The sequence below is a fragment of the Drosophila teissieri genome, chromosome 2R (assembly GCF_016746235.2).
Source record: "Drosophila teissieri strain GT53w chromosome 2R, Prin_Dtei_1.1, whole genome shotgun sequence".
NCBI classification, from domain to species: Eukaryota; Metazoa; Arthropoda; class Insecta; order Diptera; family Drosophilidae; genus Drosophila; species Drosophila teissieri.
The window spans coordinates 16,895,472-16,912,711 of record NC_053030.1 but is presented as its reverse complement, the minus strand read 5'-3'; the positions used below and the strand labels follow the sequence as shown (position 1 = coordinate 16,912,711).

At 41.8% G+C, this 17,240-nt stretch overlaps 1 protein-coding gene across 5 annotated transcripts in view; it reads right to left on the bottom strand.

Moving 5' to 3' along the window:
* The window catches only part of LOC122615233 (syndecan), a 91,096-nt gene that overhangs the window by 13,799 nt on the left and 60,057 nt on the right, over positions 1–17,240 (bottom strand). For all 5 annotated transcript variants that reach the window (XM_043790194.1, XM_043790191.1, XM_043790195.1 and 2 more), the window contains one exon: positions 6,520–6,627. In XM_043790194.1, coding sequence (XP_043646129.1) covers positions 6,520–6,627 — 108 coding nt within the window. The remainder of the gene's footprint in view (positions 1–6,519; positions 6,628–17,240) is intronic.

The following is a 17,240-nucleotide window of genomic DNA, read 5'->3' as shown; positions in this document are numbered from 1 at the left end:
TGCGTGGCCATGCATGTGAAACACCTGAAAGACGTGCCACAGAATCCAGCGAGAACGTTTTGCTGCCAGCTTTGTTCTTCTCTTGGTGGGGCGTACAATTAAAATGAAAATGGAATGGTTTGACGAGCATCTCAATTGACATAATGTTTTCCATTTAATCAAGCTCATATTGTGACACTGATTGATTGAGAGACCGCAACCCCATGCAGCGACCTCTTAACCTTGCCACATGCCATGTAAACATGGCAATCGAAATAAATATGCATGGGTATGAAGTTGAATGCACACCACCGCCGCCCCCTTGCAACCACATTCGAATGGTGGCAACAAAGAGGATGCAGTTGCTCGGAAATGCAATCATCGCCAGCAGCACGTAGCAGCAAATGTAATTAACTTGCCAGCTGTGCCACGCCCTAAAAAACGTAAGTAAGGAAGCAGCTGGAAGAAAGAATTTCAATGCTGAATTATTCATGAAACTGGCAGTGCCAGTTGCTTGACCCAGGCCAAGAAGGGCAAAGCGAAAAGAACATGAAGAACTCCTGTCAGGTTCAACAAACTCGCCTCACGTTGCGCCTAAAAGCATGCAACACTCAAGAGTGCGGTTACAAGTCAAATTGCCGGCAGGAAGAGAGCCGCATCCTCATCTCCATCCTCATCCCCATCCTCATCCGTTTCCCCTCCGCCGAGGGGCCTGACAAACGACAAATGGCAGTTAAAGGAGACTCCAAGATGGCAGGCCTTCACGAATATACGGCAAGAAAATGTACCAGAAATCTTCAGGGATTTGCGGATAATAATTTATGTGAACAGTGTTCGCTGCGCGGTATTTCAACCAGAAAGAAATAATAAAAGTTGCAGTTTGCACATCGTTATCTGTTGAAAATACAACAAAGAGCTTATTTGCTGACTGGAATGTACAAGTAGTCAGAAAATAAAACTCTGCGCGCGAAATTAAAGCCAAAATGTTTATCTTTCCGAAATAAATGTTCATTAAAAATAAAGTCCTTGTGTAGTTTACTATTCTGCTTAGTTAGATAAAATACGATGATTTTATATTTATCTTTAAATTTCTTTTTTTTTTGTGTACACAATACCTGATACTTTTCATTTATTTTCCGGGCAGAGAAACGTCGACATTTTCACGTCCTTCCATCCACCGGGCAACCGTTTCTTGAACAGGACTTGCCCAAGACGCATCCATCCTTCCGTCCATCTATTCATTCCCTCCCTCTGTCAGTTCTAACCGCCTCTTTCTTCGTCTGTCGGCCATCTAGCTAGTCAGTCAGTCCGCCAGTCATTCAGTCAGTCAGGCAGTTTTGGGTTCCAAGTCCAGTGAGAGCCACATAATTGAGGCGACCCTCCACCTCCACCTGGTCTGTGTACTCAGCAAGGAGAGGCTCCCGTTCGCCATTCTTCGACCAGGATTTGCAATTCAAAATGCAGGCAGCCTTTTGAAGAGAGACATGCCGACCAAGCCAACCCGGCATTCAAGCTGCTGGTTTGCAATTTGAGTTTTGAGGTGCTTCGAGTGCAGTTGCGGTGCACGAACCGGCGCTCTAATTGAAGCACATCCCGTAACAATAACAATCGAAGTGAAAACTGAAGGGCTGGAGAAGCTGAGGAGGTCTAATCAAATTCGGGGATAATCGCTGAAATGTATGCAGCCACATCAAAGATACTTAGGGCCAAAACCAATTTGTGCTCATCTCTGGCCGGGAACGAAATCAAATTATGGCTTAAAAGGGAGTTCCATATCCTTTGCGCACATTTTCCACCCATTCCCTTTCCAGGCCTCTAATAATCTGAATTTAAAGCGGGTGAATTTTATGGCCGGGTTTGCAGCTACAAATTGTCGTAAAGCTAAGCGAATTTATTGGCATACATAATGCATGAAGGCGGTCCCTCGTACATTCTCGCTTCTCGAAATACAATGCGCATAGCGTTTGAGACAAACAGAGAAACAAAATGGCGACAACGCCCCCATCATCATCATCGTCGCCATTTTCCCCCTAAAACACCATTGTACTTTCCTCACATTTCGCGTCCTCGTCTTCAACTTTGACAATGACTTTTCGCCTGCCAGCCAAATGTTATGCCACCCAGCAGTCTCACTTTACCAACCACCCACCCACCCATTTTCCCTCCACATTCCCTCCATTCTGTCTGCGTTACGCATTTGTATGCGACGGGCAACCTTCTTTTCTGATATTCTCGATTCTCGACTATTGTGGCCTGCATATGACTGGATTCCTTTGTTGTGCAAGGTGATATGGCAACTTTGGGCGAAGTTTGCATTGCTAAGTAAATAGCAGCAAAGTAAACTCCCTTGATTGCACAACCAACTCATATGGGGTATTAAATATTTGCTCCGAGTAATGAATTATTCAATTAAATGCTTCTCAACTAAAATATAGCAGTATAAACTAAACGAAGGTTGCATATATAATAAAGCTTTCATAAATGTAATAGTGCAGAGTAGAAACCGTGCAGTAACTAGTTACAGTCTAAAATATCTCCAACTCTTTAGTACGAAACGTCTTTAAAATGTTTAGAGCCGCAATTATGATTTACAGGAAACGAGCTCTTTATTAAAACGACTCCTTTGCCATTTCAGTAATTCCTTTGCAGAGTATCCCATTACGGGCTAAATGCTAGCCAAATAGGCCACCTCCAGTGGCTCGTGCTTTGGGCGTTTAATTCAATAGACATTCCGGCTCGCCTGCGACAACGCGGCGTATGCGCAATAACCAACAAAGCAGACAGCGGCAGATGTCTCATAAAAAGGAGCTATACAGACATCCTGGCCCTTTGCAAATGCGTTTGGCCCCATGTCCTCGGATTACTGATGTTGTGTTTTGGGTGGTATTTTTGGTTGCCTCCCCCCCCCAAGGAGGGACTCATTTGGTTTACTTTGGGAATTATGTTATGTGAAATAATGCAGCATCATTTGTATACTCGCATGTTGGCCGAAAGCAGCACGACATTGAGTAATGAATGCAAGACACAAGAGCATGAGCATGTTGGTGGTCCCTCTGCACTGCTGCTACCCCTTTCACATATGTATCCTGCTTGGGCATTAAAAAGTCAGATTTTTCTGCATTTGCCAGATAGGAGAGAGCCATAACCATGGCATAAACTCATTTGCGGATGCTGCATTGGTGTTGGTGCTGGTGTTGGCGTTGGCGTTGGCGAGCACACACATAGTCTCAATAAATTTCAATGTCTAGCGGCTAAGAACCTCCATTTTCTAGCAGTTGACAGCTGCGGGTGGCATGCATTATGTATTATGTGGAGCTGTCACCAATAAATTCCCATGTAAGCAACTGATATTGACAGCTTGAGTACGACACAACGTAGCGTTGGAAATTATATGCACGTACTTAAGCACAGGCATCTGGGTGGCGGTGAAGTGGAGTCCTGCGCACAGGATACAGGATAATGGGCAGCATATTTCGCACCACCACCACCATCAACCACATCATCCGAAATGGCAAAGCACTGGGCGAAGTGTGGGTGTTGCCAAGTTTAGCTGTTTACACAACACATTCTGTGGCACACTTTTTTGGGGCAGCACACCCCCTCCCCTCCCCACCACTCCCCTCTTGCATTATTCCATTCTAGCCATGTCAATCGATGTTAATTTATTGTCAATGCGCATTTCTCTGTCTTTCTCCCTCGCTCTGGTACTCTATGCGGCACGAATACCGATGCAGGGGATTACCCGTTTGTGTGCGCATGTATGTGTGTTTGTGTGTGTGTTATGCAAAAAGGCTTTTCCTCTTGGCCATCCACAAAAACACGTGCGCCATGTGCACGTTATTAATCAACAAGGACCTACGACAAGCTCGTTTTCCTCCCTCTGCCTCCCCCTCTCGCTCAGGCTTTGTCCATTTCGGAAAATGCATCGAGAACGCTCGGTATGTGTGTGACTTTGCCTTGCTACACCGAGAACAATTGCTGCGAAATTAATAATAATACAAAAAGCCTTTCAAGCTGCAGAACCTCTCTTTTGATCGCACATGTTAATATAACACGAGATCTAGCCTGATGGTATAAATAACCCTTTATTTCTCGCAGTGCTTTTGTGTTTGCTCAGTGGTGCTAAGCTGCTAGCTGCGTGCATGGCATGCAGCTTATTACATACGACCAAACACCACAAACTGAGAACATTACATATGCATGCATAGGTTTTCACATTTATGCGCCTGCCAAAAGTGCACAACAAAAGTTCATTATCTTGTTGACACGTCCTGCAAAAATTGGCTTAAACAGGCGCTTAGCCTAAATGGCTTTAAATATTAAAGATTCGCCCAATTGCCAAATTGCCGAGCGATGGGTAGGGCATCATTAATCTCGTACAGCGCTGATTAACTCGGTGCCAGGCTGGATGACATATTAGTACTGTGACTGAATAATCTGCGAATCTATCATAATTCCGAGGCGGCAGAAACAAACCATTAATAACCGAATAATGAATCCCCAAGGAGGGATGACTCAACCAACAGCGGAAAGCGCAAACCATGCGAATCCATCAAGTCACGGCACTGGCCTAATCACTTTAAAGAGCCAGCTGTAGCAGTAGTTGGCCCAAAAGATCAACAGAGCGCATAATAAATTGCATTTGCTTTTCTTTTATCTCTCTGGTTTCTTTTTTTTGCGAGAAGAGATAGAATTAAGAGCTATGAAAAAAGGAACAGCCAGCACATGGGAGACGTTTTTACGTTTGTCAGTTGCATAAAACATAAAAATGCCAACACATTCGGACGGACATGAGCCATGATGGCACATGCCAAGAGCAGGCAGCATCCTACAGACTACAGGCTGTAGCATCCAGCAGCAAGGATCCAGGATTCAGGATTCAGGATCCAGGACCACCGCAGCGGAAATGGTGCAAAAAGCGGAACGGCTGTCGGTGGACGGGGCTTGGGGGAAATTAGAAAAAGCCAGGGTGCGAAGAAGATGGAGAAGCTAAAAAAAGGCCAGAGGAATGCATCAAATCAAAGGGCGAAGACTGGAATACCCTATCGTATTATATTCTGAAAAGCATTGGATACAAGTCTATAGCTAGAAATTCGTATACTACCATTAAATAAAAATACTAAACTATAATGTATTTAAGCATATAGTTAACCATAATGGTTACTTATTTTGTTCATGTTGTAACTGGAAAACAAGTTAATAAAAAACAATGCCTTTGCCAGGATGGGATAACGGAATCCGCTTGCGAGGACTTTATTTACATATTTTTGGACAAAGCTGGCTGAAATCCGGGCTAAATGTCCGGCACCATTTTTTTTTTTTGTTGTGCCACTTGGTTGCCATGCAACATTAATGCCAAAGTCAATAGCTTTCGAGGGATTGTTGATCTAGTCACAGTTACTCGAAAAAGTATGCAACGTGGCCCGAATGTTGAAGTACGCTGATTGAATTCCGCGAAAAAGTTTCTCTCAATTTTCTATTTATGTTGGTCCTTAGTTCGCCCCTTTTTGCAGCCTTCAAAAGAGCACAAAATGTTTAATTAAATTCACGCGGCAATAGGAAGGAAATCGGAAACCAACACGGGCCAAGGAAAATAAACGAAAAAGCCAAAGTATTTAATTAAACTTTTTCTATTTTTACTCGCTCGACTTGCCTCCTTTTTTCGTTTTTTCTGTTTTTTTTTTGTGCCGCAGCAATGTCAGCCACGCATTTTAATTAGGTTTTTTGTGTGTTGCCAGGATTTCCGAAGTATGAGTGAGCGGAAGTCGGCGCATGTGTTCTAAAAGGGATCACAAGTGAGGGGCAGCAATTGACGCTTCTGGGCGGAACCGGCGCAGTGCTGTCGAAAAACTTTTTAACAAATGTCGCTCACATGCCAAATGCACACACGCACACACACACTCTTTCACGGTTTCCACACAAACACACACTCACACTCGTTTACGCTTTCCACACACATACACTTACTATTAGCACAAAAAAAAGGTGTTGAACATTAACATTTCAGGCGCATAAACAAATGAGTTTTTGCAACGCCAAGTTGTGATTATGTAACATGCTATTCAACCCAGTTTTTGCATACCAATGTTTTGCAAACAAATAAAGGCTATTAAAATGCATCGTTTTACAATGCAGCTATTTCAGTGGAATTTCTGATAACACTTTTGTGGTTAAACCAGTTTATTAAATTGAATTGGTTTTAAGGTATCTAAAGAGTTATTTGCGGTTGAGCACAAATAATCTACATTGGTTTTAATATACCAAGGAATCAGCGAAAAATTAAAGATTGACAAAAAATGTGGAGTAAAGTTGCTGCACTCGTTGAGGTGGAAATAAAGTGCCAATATTTACGTTAACTCTGCAAAGTGAAAGAGTGCAGACGCTTCTGATATGCAAATGGGAAAAAAGGGTAAAGGAAAACCAGCTGCAGCTGGCTTCCTTTCCATCCGATCAGTTTACTGAATAAACAGGGCAAACTTTTGGGGCATGACGAAAATTTAATTAACTAATTTATGTGTGGTTTGGCAGCGCGAAACTTACCCCGCCGCGTCCGCCGGATCCCTCGATGCTATCATCATCGATATAGATTTCATCCCGGGGCCGAGAAGCTGCTGCTGATGGCGCTGCCGCCGATGGTTTCACGGATTTCTGCAAATAAAGAACATTTATGAGTGAGATGAGAATTTTTCAAACCATATTAAGCGTCGACGTCGACGTCGACTGCGTGTGGGACAAACTGGGAAACTTTTTCAATTTTGCCGGGACATCATGAACTTATTTCTTGACTTTCCGCGAAATGGAAATATTTTCATTTCATTAATTAGAGAGCGAGCGAGAGAGAGCGAGTGCGATGAGACAGCCGAAACTTTTGAAAAGTTGAAGTCAAAGCCACCAAATTTATGAGAAGGGAAGTTGGCAAGCCAAAGAGGAGGAGGCGCTGAGTTGCATTTATATTGCCATCAGTGAATCCCATAACCGCAACAATTCGCGATTCTTCCCACACGGCACATACCGCATGAAACAATTAATTAAGAACAATGCTTAAAGTATTTCTCGGTGCTCGTTAAATGCATTTTTAATGATGCACTGGAAAATCAATGAGAAATGCAAATTGTGTGTGTGGTGAGCTCCACGCTTTCCGTTTTCCCGCCCCCCATCCAATGAGCTAAAAAGTGCGGGGGAAAAGCAGGAAAGTCGCCGTGCTTCTGAGGCTTTTTCGGTCCAGTTGGACATTGCATAATTAATGGAGCACCACGTCCACATCCACATCCACATCCACTTGCCCATCCGGTCGTAGGAGCTGTCCGCAGTTTATGACCAAACATAAAAAGCAGAAGCAGAAGAACGGCGGGCTTGGATGGGAGGTCGCCTGGCCATGTTCTGTGTTGCCTCATTAAGCCAGGGGAAAATCGGGCAACTCTACTCATTTTTATGCCCCCTTAAATGCGAATTGATGAAGCCTTTACGAGCAACTGAAAAACATCAATGGTTTTCCTTCTCCATTGGTTTCAACTCAATTAAAGTGTATATGTGCATAAAATGTATTTTATACAAGTTTTCCTTTTGTTGAAATTTCTCACCGTATCATTAAAGATTTTACTTTATTTTATTACCATTATGCTTATTTTATTCAGATGTTTTCGTTTGTGTAATATATTTCTATATGTCTTATTTTGCCAAAGTCCGAATTTTGCTGTGTTCGAATATTCACTTTAAATTGGATTCGACTATGTTCAGCAAAAACACGAAAAGTTTACAGATCTGTGCCAACTTTCTGATCCACAAAATCCTAATGCTTTTCCCCATCTATTTTTCATCGCGACAAAATCTTTTCCCTCCACAAGCCAAGCGAGTCGTCGAGTCATAAAGTTTGGCATAACATTTTCATTTAGCTGCACTTTTTCGCTAGCCAAACTGCGAAGCGAATTAAGTTATCTTTGTTGAGGCGTTTGCTGTTTTTTGCAGATTAGCAGCAGAACCTGAATGTGCCAACTTGCCAAGTCAAAGTTGTCAGGACGAGAGTTCAGTTCGCTGGGCGCTTTAGATGCTGCTGGCATTCAGTTTTTGGCGGGTTGTCAAGCCAGCCAGGGGCTGTCATTCATTCGGCCTGGGGTTTTGTTGCGGTGAGGCTGCTGCTCTTCTCTTAACAATTTGGCTGGCAGGCCATAGGTGTGAATAACCGCTGCAGATAAACTCGAAAGTTTTCGCACAGCCAGCTGGGAAATGTGAAATAAGAAGGAGCGTTTCTCATTCAGCTTTTCCGCCTTGCGAACGTTTTATAGCATCTTCTGAGGCTTGTGGCTTTCGGTTTTCTGTAGATGGAGTACAACTTCCTCCTTCTCCTTTTTAAGATGGAAGTCATACTCCACTATTGATAGATTTGCTTGTTTTCCTCTGTGTCTTTTTGCTTATCTTTCCCGCTGTAGTCATAATTGAAAATTCCACTCTTGGCAGTCGACAGAAAGTTTTCCTGCTTCTCGTACATGAAACGATTTTCCGGCTGAAAAACGTGCAAAATATTCCATGGGGAAATGTTTTGCCAGCTACAGTTTTTACATTACTTTATCTCTGTAGTTTTTGGGCAAACGTTTTATCGTATATTTTCCCTTGCCATGCTTGGCTTGTTTCATATTTTAAAATGGCAACAATTTGCCAAAAACGTTAAATTGAATTGCAGCGGGCCAAAGCCTCTCACCTATTTTTTCTGTGACAAATTGTGGCATTCAAAATAGTTGTGCGCCTTTTCGGGATGATGACAAAAACAGGCCAAACCCCGGCCATAAATCAATTTACATACTCGTGTATATACGAATTTATGTATATGTATATATTGACAGTTTGTTCGCCTGAATGCGCGTTGTTATCGGGCGAATAAAAAACGAAACCATTTTATTTTTATGACAAAGAAAAATATATATATATACTTTTTTTGGGTTTTGCATCTGTCAATATTTATCGCTTGCAAATATTTTCAATGTGGGGAAATCTATAAAATACGCACATAAATATTTTAATGCTATTGCATTGCGCAACTTTCCTGGCACTTAATGCCCTTTCGTCCGCTCCGACAGATTCAAATAACTATTCACAGTCGACTGATCTGCAGGCAAAAAAAAAAACAGAAAAAAAAACACTTTTCAAATTGCTCAAACGAGGGAATATTTAATGCGGAACAGTGGACAGATGAAAAGCGATAAAGAGAGGATCCACCGCTGATTCAATTGTGGCAGGCTCATTTAATGTGTCAATTGCATTACGCAAAAACGCTTCGCTTCAACAGTTGCAACTCGCAAAAAGAAAAAAAAACAAGTTGAAATGGCTGGCTGTTAATGCGAGGAATGAAAAGGTCCTCAACTGACAGCCAATGACAGATGCTAAAGTGCGCAACGAAGCGTCAGCAAAGGCGAGCTGACAGCCCCAGAACTTCATCACTGGGTTTTATCTCGGGCGGCCCCAAAAAGTAGGCAATGCGATTCGATCAATGCCAGAACAAGTATACGCAGCGTGGTACCCGCACAGTAAGTCGGCAAAGGGCAGGTCAGCAACACAACACAAAAACAGCCACCCACACGAAACATATTCAAGTTGTCTGCGCTGTCATTATGTTGATGACACGGCAGCCATTTCTTCGATTCCTTGCTGGGTTCACCATCATCCTTTCCAGTTCCATCTGCTCCTGCCAACTTGCGTATTTTGGGTTCGCACCCCGGAAAACCAATGCGAACACCCAACCAATGCCAAGCCAATGACTGCCAAGGCATTTACGCAATTCCGGTAAATACCCTTGTGCGGATATGGGATAGAAATCATTTTCCAGGAAGTTTGTAATGCCACTTGGCAATTATTGAATTCTTGAAAAATCATAGCTTGCATCATATCATTTGTCTGTAAATCATATCATATGTAATTAATTAATAAAGTCGAAATTTCTAGTTTCATAGTTATTAAAGGGTATTCAAATTTCCAGTATCCCGTCGTACAATTTTATTTGTTTTCCTTTCTTTTGGCTCCGAATATAAATAAACCAAATGCGTTGAGGCTTAGGTGAATTGAACATTTTCATTTCGTTTCCTCGCATTTCTCTCGCTTTTCCCGTGCCCTTTGTCCATTGAGGTGTCAAGAAGGTAAATATGAAGGCCCTCGTCCAAAAGAGCGAATAAAAGCAAATCAAAACTTATTATGCGAAACACACACACACACACATTTAGAAGCGGGGTGATGCTGTGAGATTGGATTTTATTGCTCGACATATGAGTGTGTGTGTGTATATATCTTAGGGGAAAACTTTTATGTTTATAGTAGTCGTAAAAAAGGAAACTTGACTTTCCCCATTTGTTGCTGCCTAAAACCTAATTGAACAGCAAAATTATTGGCCTTCCTTGGGGGAAAATAACAAAAACTCAACTGTGCCTAAAATAGCCAAAGCAACAATGGCAATTTTCGGCCCCACACAGCCCTACGCATTAAATTTTCATTTGGCCTGACCAAATATTTAAATTATGCACCACAAACATTTGTTTTACATGCAAAATAACAAAAAGCTCGACAATGCAATTAGTCTAAAACCTGACAGTTGGGGAATTTGCAAATTTTTTGTGGCCCCGACGAGTTCTGGAAACATCAAGAACGCACTCAAATGTAAATAAGGCTAAAAGCTCATCAGAGAAAAAGTTTACGATCATGAATTGATATTTAATTTATTTCCACAAAATAATTTATGTGAATACTAAGTCTTAGTATTCAAGCCAACTTGTCTTTAAAGCATTTTTAAAGTTGCAGAGAAACATTGAGAACATTGCAAATCAGTATATTAACAACTAGTTTCTGACAACAATTTCTGTCTCTGTTCTGCGTGCTTGTAGTTGGGTGTAGTTGTATTTGCCGAGTGACTTGACATAAAGCCAATGGCGGAAATTGCAAACCCCCCTGCTCACAAACTGACACAATTCTGCGATTCTGGCTCTGAGCCTGAATCCTGAATGCTGAATGCTGACAGACAGTCATGCAAAATCGTGGCGCTCAAAAGTGTGCCACAAGCAGTGAAAAGCATTCAGACTGCGAATTGCTATAACACTGACCTACAGAGGGCACGAACAGGTAAACCCAACGTTTTTCTCACCACCCGTTCGCATCGATGGTGTCAGCGTTACTGAGAAAGCGGATTTTCGCATGGTTCTTTAAAACAACAAGTATACGCACCCTTGCCGCCCAGGGGATGTCCTTAGCGTTGACAAATAGCAACAGTAACGCAAGCGTTTTAGCACAGCACAATTGTCACCATGGGAGACGGCAGAGACGGCCAGAGACGTAGATTATGAAGGAGCGAGCCACAGTGCTCGCTCGTGCCAAAATAACCAACCGAACACTTCACCAGAAAGTTTCAAACTGACACCAAAACAAGCTGGAAACCTCAAATTAAATGTTGTGATGCAGCTCTCACTGACACAAGCGCAAAAAGGACCTTTGGTCCATCGTTTTCAGATTGAGTTTGGGAGGCCAGCCTCCAGTGCTCACAGCGCATGTGGAGCTTTTCTGCTCTGGAAAGCTCTGACCGGAAATGAAAACTACAAGCTTTCACTGAGCGTTAGGGACCATTTTGTTATGGCAACGAATGTACATTAAGGAATTTGTCAAAAAAAATCCTGAATAGGCATTTTTAATAGAAATATTTTAAACATAAATTCTAAAGTTGAAATAAAAAATGAAATAACTTTGTTACCAAAACCCTAAGCTTAAAAAGGAAAATCTGAAATGCCTTACATTTCTATTTAGCTTTCGGAGTTCTAAAGGAGACTATTAAAACTTTTATAAGTTGTTACAGGCGCTTTTTGTTAACTTTTATATGTCACAGGATTACAAAATCACATAAGCTTCTAAAAGCTTTAGGAAGGATTCAAAACCGAGCTGCTGTAAACTTTAAAGTTTAAGATTGACAAAGTTGTTCACCACAGCGAAAGCTAAAAGCTGACCTATACTCACCATTAAACGCTAAAATGTCCTTCAAGAGCTTTACCCAAAACTCCGCCAGATGTCGCTGTTGTATGCCGTTCAAATTGGTGAACAGAAATGATGGCAAGCAATTACCGAGGCATTCTACCAAAACTAACTAACGAGTCTGCAACTTGACAAGTAACAAGGGCCGGAGAGAAGAGAAGCGAGACTTTAAAAATGAAGAAAAATTAACATGGCTAAAACGGTAGCAGCATGGAGCTCAGGCTCAGGCTCAGGGCATAAAAACGGCAAGAGCAAAAGCAAAAGCAACAGCTACAGCAAAGTTGTCCTGAACTCATTTCCGTTGATTCAGGCGCTGTGGCACCGAGCGCATAATGAATTACAAGTGTCCATCTTCATAAAACCAGCCGGCAGCGGAAGATGCTGTCAAAAAGGACATGCCCAGGACGATCTAGCCACACTTTTTGCTATTAGTTTCGTTTAATTTGGCCATAAATTATGCTTTTTGTTAGCAATTCTTTTACGGTGTGCTCTCCTAGGTCACCTCCTTAAGACTTTTTAATGATTGCGTGAACGAATTTTATGTCTTGCGACTTTGTGGGCCTTGAATTACGTAAACTTTTCTAGTTACCCGCCAGCAATATATCATTTATGATTGTCCAACGCGTCAGAGCGTGAACTTCTTCCACAGTACATTAATGAAAAGTAGCAAAGGAAGGGAAGGAGCCATGGAGTACGGGCCAAGCTTAAATTCAAGCCAATTAAATGGTACGCAGAAAATCAGGCAAACCACAAAAGGTGCCATGGAACGGAGCTAAGACAACCTTTTCAAGTGGCCTCAAAAATTCCTGGACCCAAGTGTAAAGTATTTATAATTAAAAACTCGCTACGCAGCTTTCCTTAGCCAATTTGGAGTACAAGGGACCAGCATAATTTGCAGCCTGACAAATTTGTTGCCTCTTATTCCAAGTGGTCAGCGAAGAGAGGCCGGCTGAAAATGAATAGTAATAAAAATAAATTACTCCGCCTAATTACACAAAGCGAAACCAGAACCAGAGACAGAACTCGCACGCGTGTGCCAAAAACTTGTCCAGTAGAAAATAGGGACTAAGAGAAACATAGGCGATTCACAAAAAAAACGGAATATATATGGCCCACAGTGCATTTGACTGGAGCTGCGAGCTGTCTCGACACCATAAATCAATTTTAATTGCTCTGAAAATGTGCAAAGTGGGAAAAATTTAACAAACAAAAAAATCGTAGCGAAAATCATCGGGTTGGCAGGCGGCTGTATTTCGCTGGAAACCGCAGACGGACAGTTTATCAATAGCCAAATGAAGGCCACCGACACACAGGAGCCACTCAACCAGTTAACTCATATTCACAGCCAATGATGAGTCAATGACAAACAAGGCAAAATTAATGAGCTTCCAAAATTCAATTGGCGAATTCCAAATGACAACCCAACCCCTTCTCCGTCTCCTTCTGCAATTCCCATCGTGCACAACCAACGTCAGCTTAAATTCAATCAACGCGAGTTTTCATAAATTATGCAATTAACAATGATTTAGAAAGAGCCAGCACAGCGACAGCAAAACTAATTTGTAAATGGCAGTGCGAATGCGGTTCAGACAGAAACTCATGCATTTTTCAGCCACCTGATAAATGGACCATGCAAGGATATATATTTTGGCAATAGAACGGTGCAGAACTTTCGAAACGACTGTGGTCTAAAAACCATTGAACTGCATGCAAATATTTTTCTTTAGTAAAAAAAGATCTATTTGCTTTCAATTTCAACTTCTGCAAAAAAAAATCGCTTAACCAACTTATGCGTTAAAAACAATCTGTCCGATTTTTCAATTATCATTCTTGACAACCTTTCAAATAATTACAGTTATCATTTGTTGTTCTTCTTTTTTATCATTTATCATATTTTCCGCAATCCGCCTGACTTTTTTCCGTTCGGTTTTCCAATCGAAGGACGTTAATTTGACGCAAATTAAAATCAATTAAAGTGTCGCATTACAGCAAATTGCTGGTTCAGTGCACAGGTCAAAGGTCAGCTGACTGTTATTACACCTTTCAGTATTGCCAGGACATTTAATTGGACTTGTGTTATCATAACATAAACAAAAAAAAATAAATAATGAAAGGTGTATATAAATATATGATAAACAAACAATTTACATAACAAAAATCCAATTAAACTATAATAACTTGTTTAATTAAGTTTATGCGGTGCATCAAAGTTGAATGCCCAAAAGGGTCACCGACTTTGCCCGTATCGAAATGCGTTTTAATTGATTTTATTATAGCCCCACACCAAACACGTCTGCAGTTAGTTTGGGAGTCATCATAAATTAGATGGAGATAGAGCGCGTGGCAGAATGAGAATTTCGAAATTCGGTGAATTTCGACCGCAGTGCCTTTGCAAAATATATATTTTCACGGCAAAATATGCGCAAATGCCACGCCCACCGCCCAGTTGGCGTGTTCTTGGTTACATTTCGGTGCCCGTTTGGGCCGTTTAACGCTTTCGCTAAAATAAAGCGAACCAGCGCGGTGCGCCGGCTGGCATAGAATGCACTTTTTAATTAAGTTAAGCGCTTGCGTTGAGCTCAGCTCGAGTTCATTATGCGTGAGGGTGTGCGAATGCTGGCCCGCCCTTTTTTCGAGTGCCACGGGTGGCACACGCCCACAGCGGATAACATGCGTCCTGCTTATTAGTGGACGCAATGGCGGCGTCCAATTCGCGTCCGCGTGCCGCTTCTAATGCGAATTTATGACCCACAAGGCCCCGCGGATCCTGTTGCGGCACTGCGCGTGGTCCTGCGGCCAGCGAGATCCTCCCGTTTCACACGTAGACACTAATCAGCGATTATGCACGCCCCGCTCTTGGCCACAAAGCCGCCCCGTTGGCCAAAAGCCAAACAAGCCAAAATTATATGGCAAATTTTATTCTACGCTCCTCTCACAGAAAGAGAAAACATTTTAACACCCTGAGCTTTCACGGCGAAACGTTTAGTTCCTCAAACAATTTATATTTGCTTTTTATTTTTTAGAAAACCACAAAATAATATTCATTTCGAGAACAGCTTTAAAGTGTGCTGAATCTGTGATGTTTGAATCTGGAATCGATGGGACCAGTTCAGAAGACCAGCTTAGATAATCATAATTTACTTTTTATTGGGGACCCTATATCCACATCACAGGGACACGGCCTAATGCGTTCCAAGGATTCTTGAACTTGAAACCAAACAAAGAAAAAGAAAGTAGGTAGGCAGGCATCTAAGGAGCAACACAAAACATGTGCTCAACCCATTTTCCTGTGGCCCTTGACGCATAAATTTCCAAAACGATTATGGAAGTCTCGAGCTAGGGGAGAGGGGCCACCAGTGCGTATACGTATTTTGGATGAGACTACGTAAGAATACGTAATGCGACTGTTAAGTCCTTTGGGTATTTACGCTTTTGTTGGTGGCAAACTTTCAGGGATTACCTCAATATTGTGGGGTCAGGTACGGAAAAGAGGCTATTCAGGGTTAGTTAGCCAGTTTGTCGAGTCTTTAGTAAAAATAATATTTGCCTCACAACAAACTGCATTTAATTACGAAATGAAATGCAGTTGGAGCAAAATTCTAGAGAATCCTGAATAAAGGGAGATGCTTTTCTTATTATTTAGCAGACTAATTCAATTAGCAAGTACTTGTACGTAAATAGAGAGAAAGTGAAGAGTGGACGGAGCTACTAGAAATATTTAAATGGAAATTCTCCAGTACAACGCCAGGACATCGGCAACATTTGGTTGGTTTTCGGCATGGAGACGAAACTGTTTTAATGAGTATGCAATTAGCATACCCCACACACACCCACTAACACTCGCACAGACTCACTCACACACATAATACTGCACACATTTATGGAGAATTTTGGCTTGTTTGTTTTTTTTTGCGTGTTTTTATAGAAATAATACACTAGGCAATAGTTTTTGATCATTTTCCACTTTGATTGTAAGAGACTAAAGTCAATGAAATGATTCAAACCAAATGAAGTAACTTTTTAATCCGTGCAAACGGAAGATTTTTAAGTTTAGGTGTTTAAGTGCCACATGGAAAGCATTATCATCCACAAGTTTTTCCTTGGTGTAGCAAAAGTTAAAATCCAAAGAGACAAATGCATCCGAGCAGCAACTTTTGCTGTTCTCAAGTGTGTGCGTGCGTGTGAGTGAGTTCTGTGCCAGTGTGCGTGTGTGTGCAGTTATATTTTCAAGCGTCTTAACCTCAAAACTTTTGCACTTGTAAGCAGCACCACCACAGCCCCCGAAAAAGCCGTAACACCACCCAGCCCAAACTTAACTGAAAACCAAAGCCCACAGAGCAACCACGTCGACATAAACGTTTTATGCAAAAATTTGTTATTGTTTACACACTCGGCTGGGGAGCTTAAGAAGAAGAAGAAGGAGAGGGTACTCGACATGGTTAAAAACTATACCTAAAATACAGTAAACAAATGCAAAATTACAACTAGCCTCGGCCCGAAGTCGCATTTTTATTAGAAAACTTTACAGCTCACACAGCTTGTTGTCTTCTGTCACTTCTGGCTACTTGAGTATTTTCAGCTTGGGTCGCATATAAACGAAAAGCGAGTAAGGTCAGCAAATGTTTGTGTTGTCCTCAGACTTAAATAGCTTACACAAGTCAAGGATTCCAGGAATTAGCACAAAATGCGGGCAAACCGAAAGAAATACATACGCCTGATTAATATGCCTTGAATTTCATTTTCCGCACAGGTACACATGTACATACGTATTCGTATGTATTCCCTCTATTTATTCGCTTAGCTCCACTAACCGAATGTTTCTATTTTGATTATCTCCAGTGTCAATTTGAGTTTAACTAATTAATAGCCTGGCAATGTCAAAGTCAGGTGTGTTTGCCTGCGTGTGTGTGCGAGTGTGTGTAGCCGCAAGGAGGTTGATTTGACTGTGTGAGTGTGCTGCCACATATCACATGCCCGGCGTGTGTGGGTGTGTGTAGCTGTATCTGTGTGGAAGTGGAACGGGAATGGATAACATTTTAATTAGAGCGTGGCAAGTCGACAATGAACACCTCGAGCAAAGGCGGACGCAACTTTCGGAAAGGCGGGGGAGGCAAGTAGAAGGACGCAGTTCATGCGTGACAATTACATGAACTGGGGATGAGCATTTACCGTGGATAGGGCAGAGAAAATGCTTAAACGTGCAGATTTAAATTTTGTTGAACTACTGTTTAATTTGTGTATAATATTTATGCATTCATAAAGCAGTT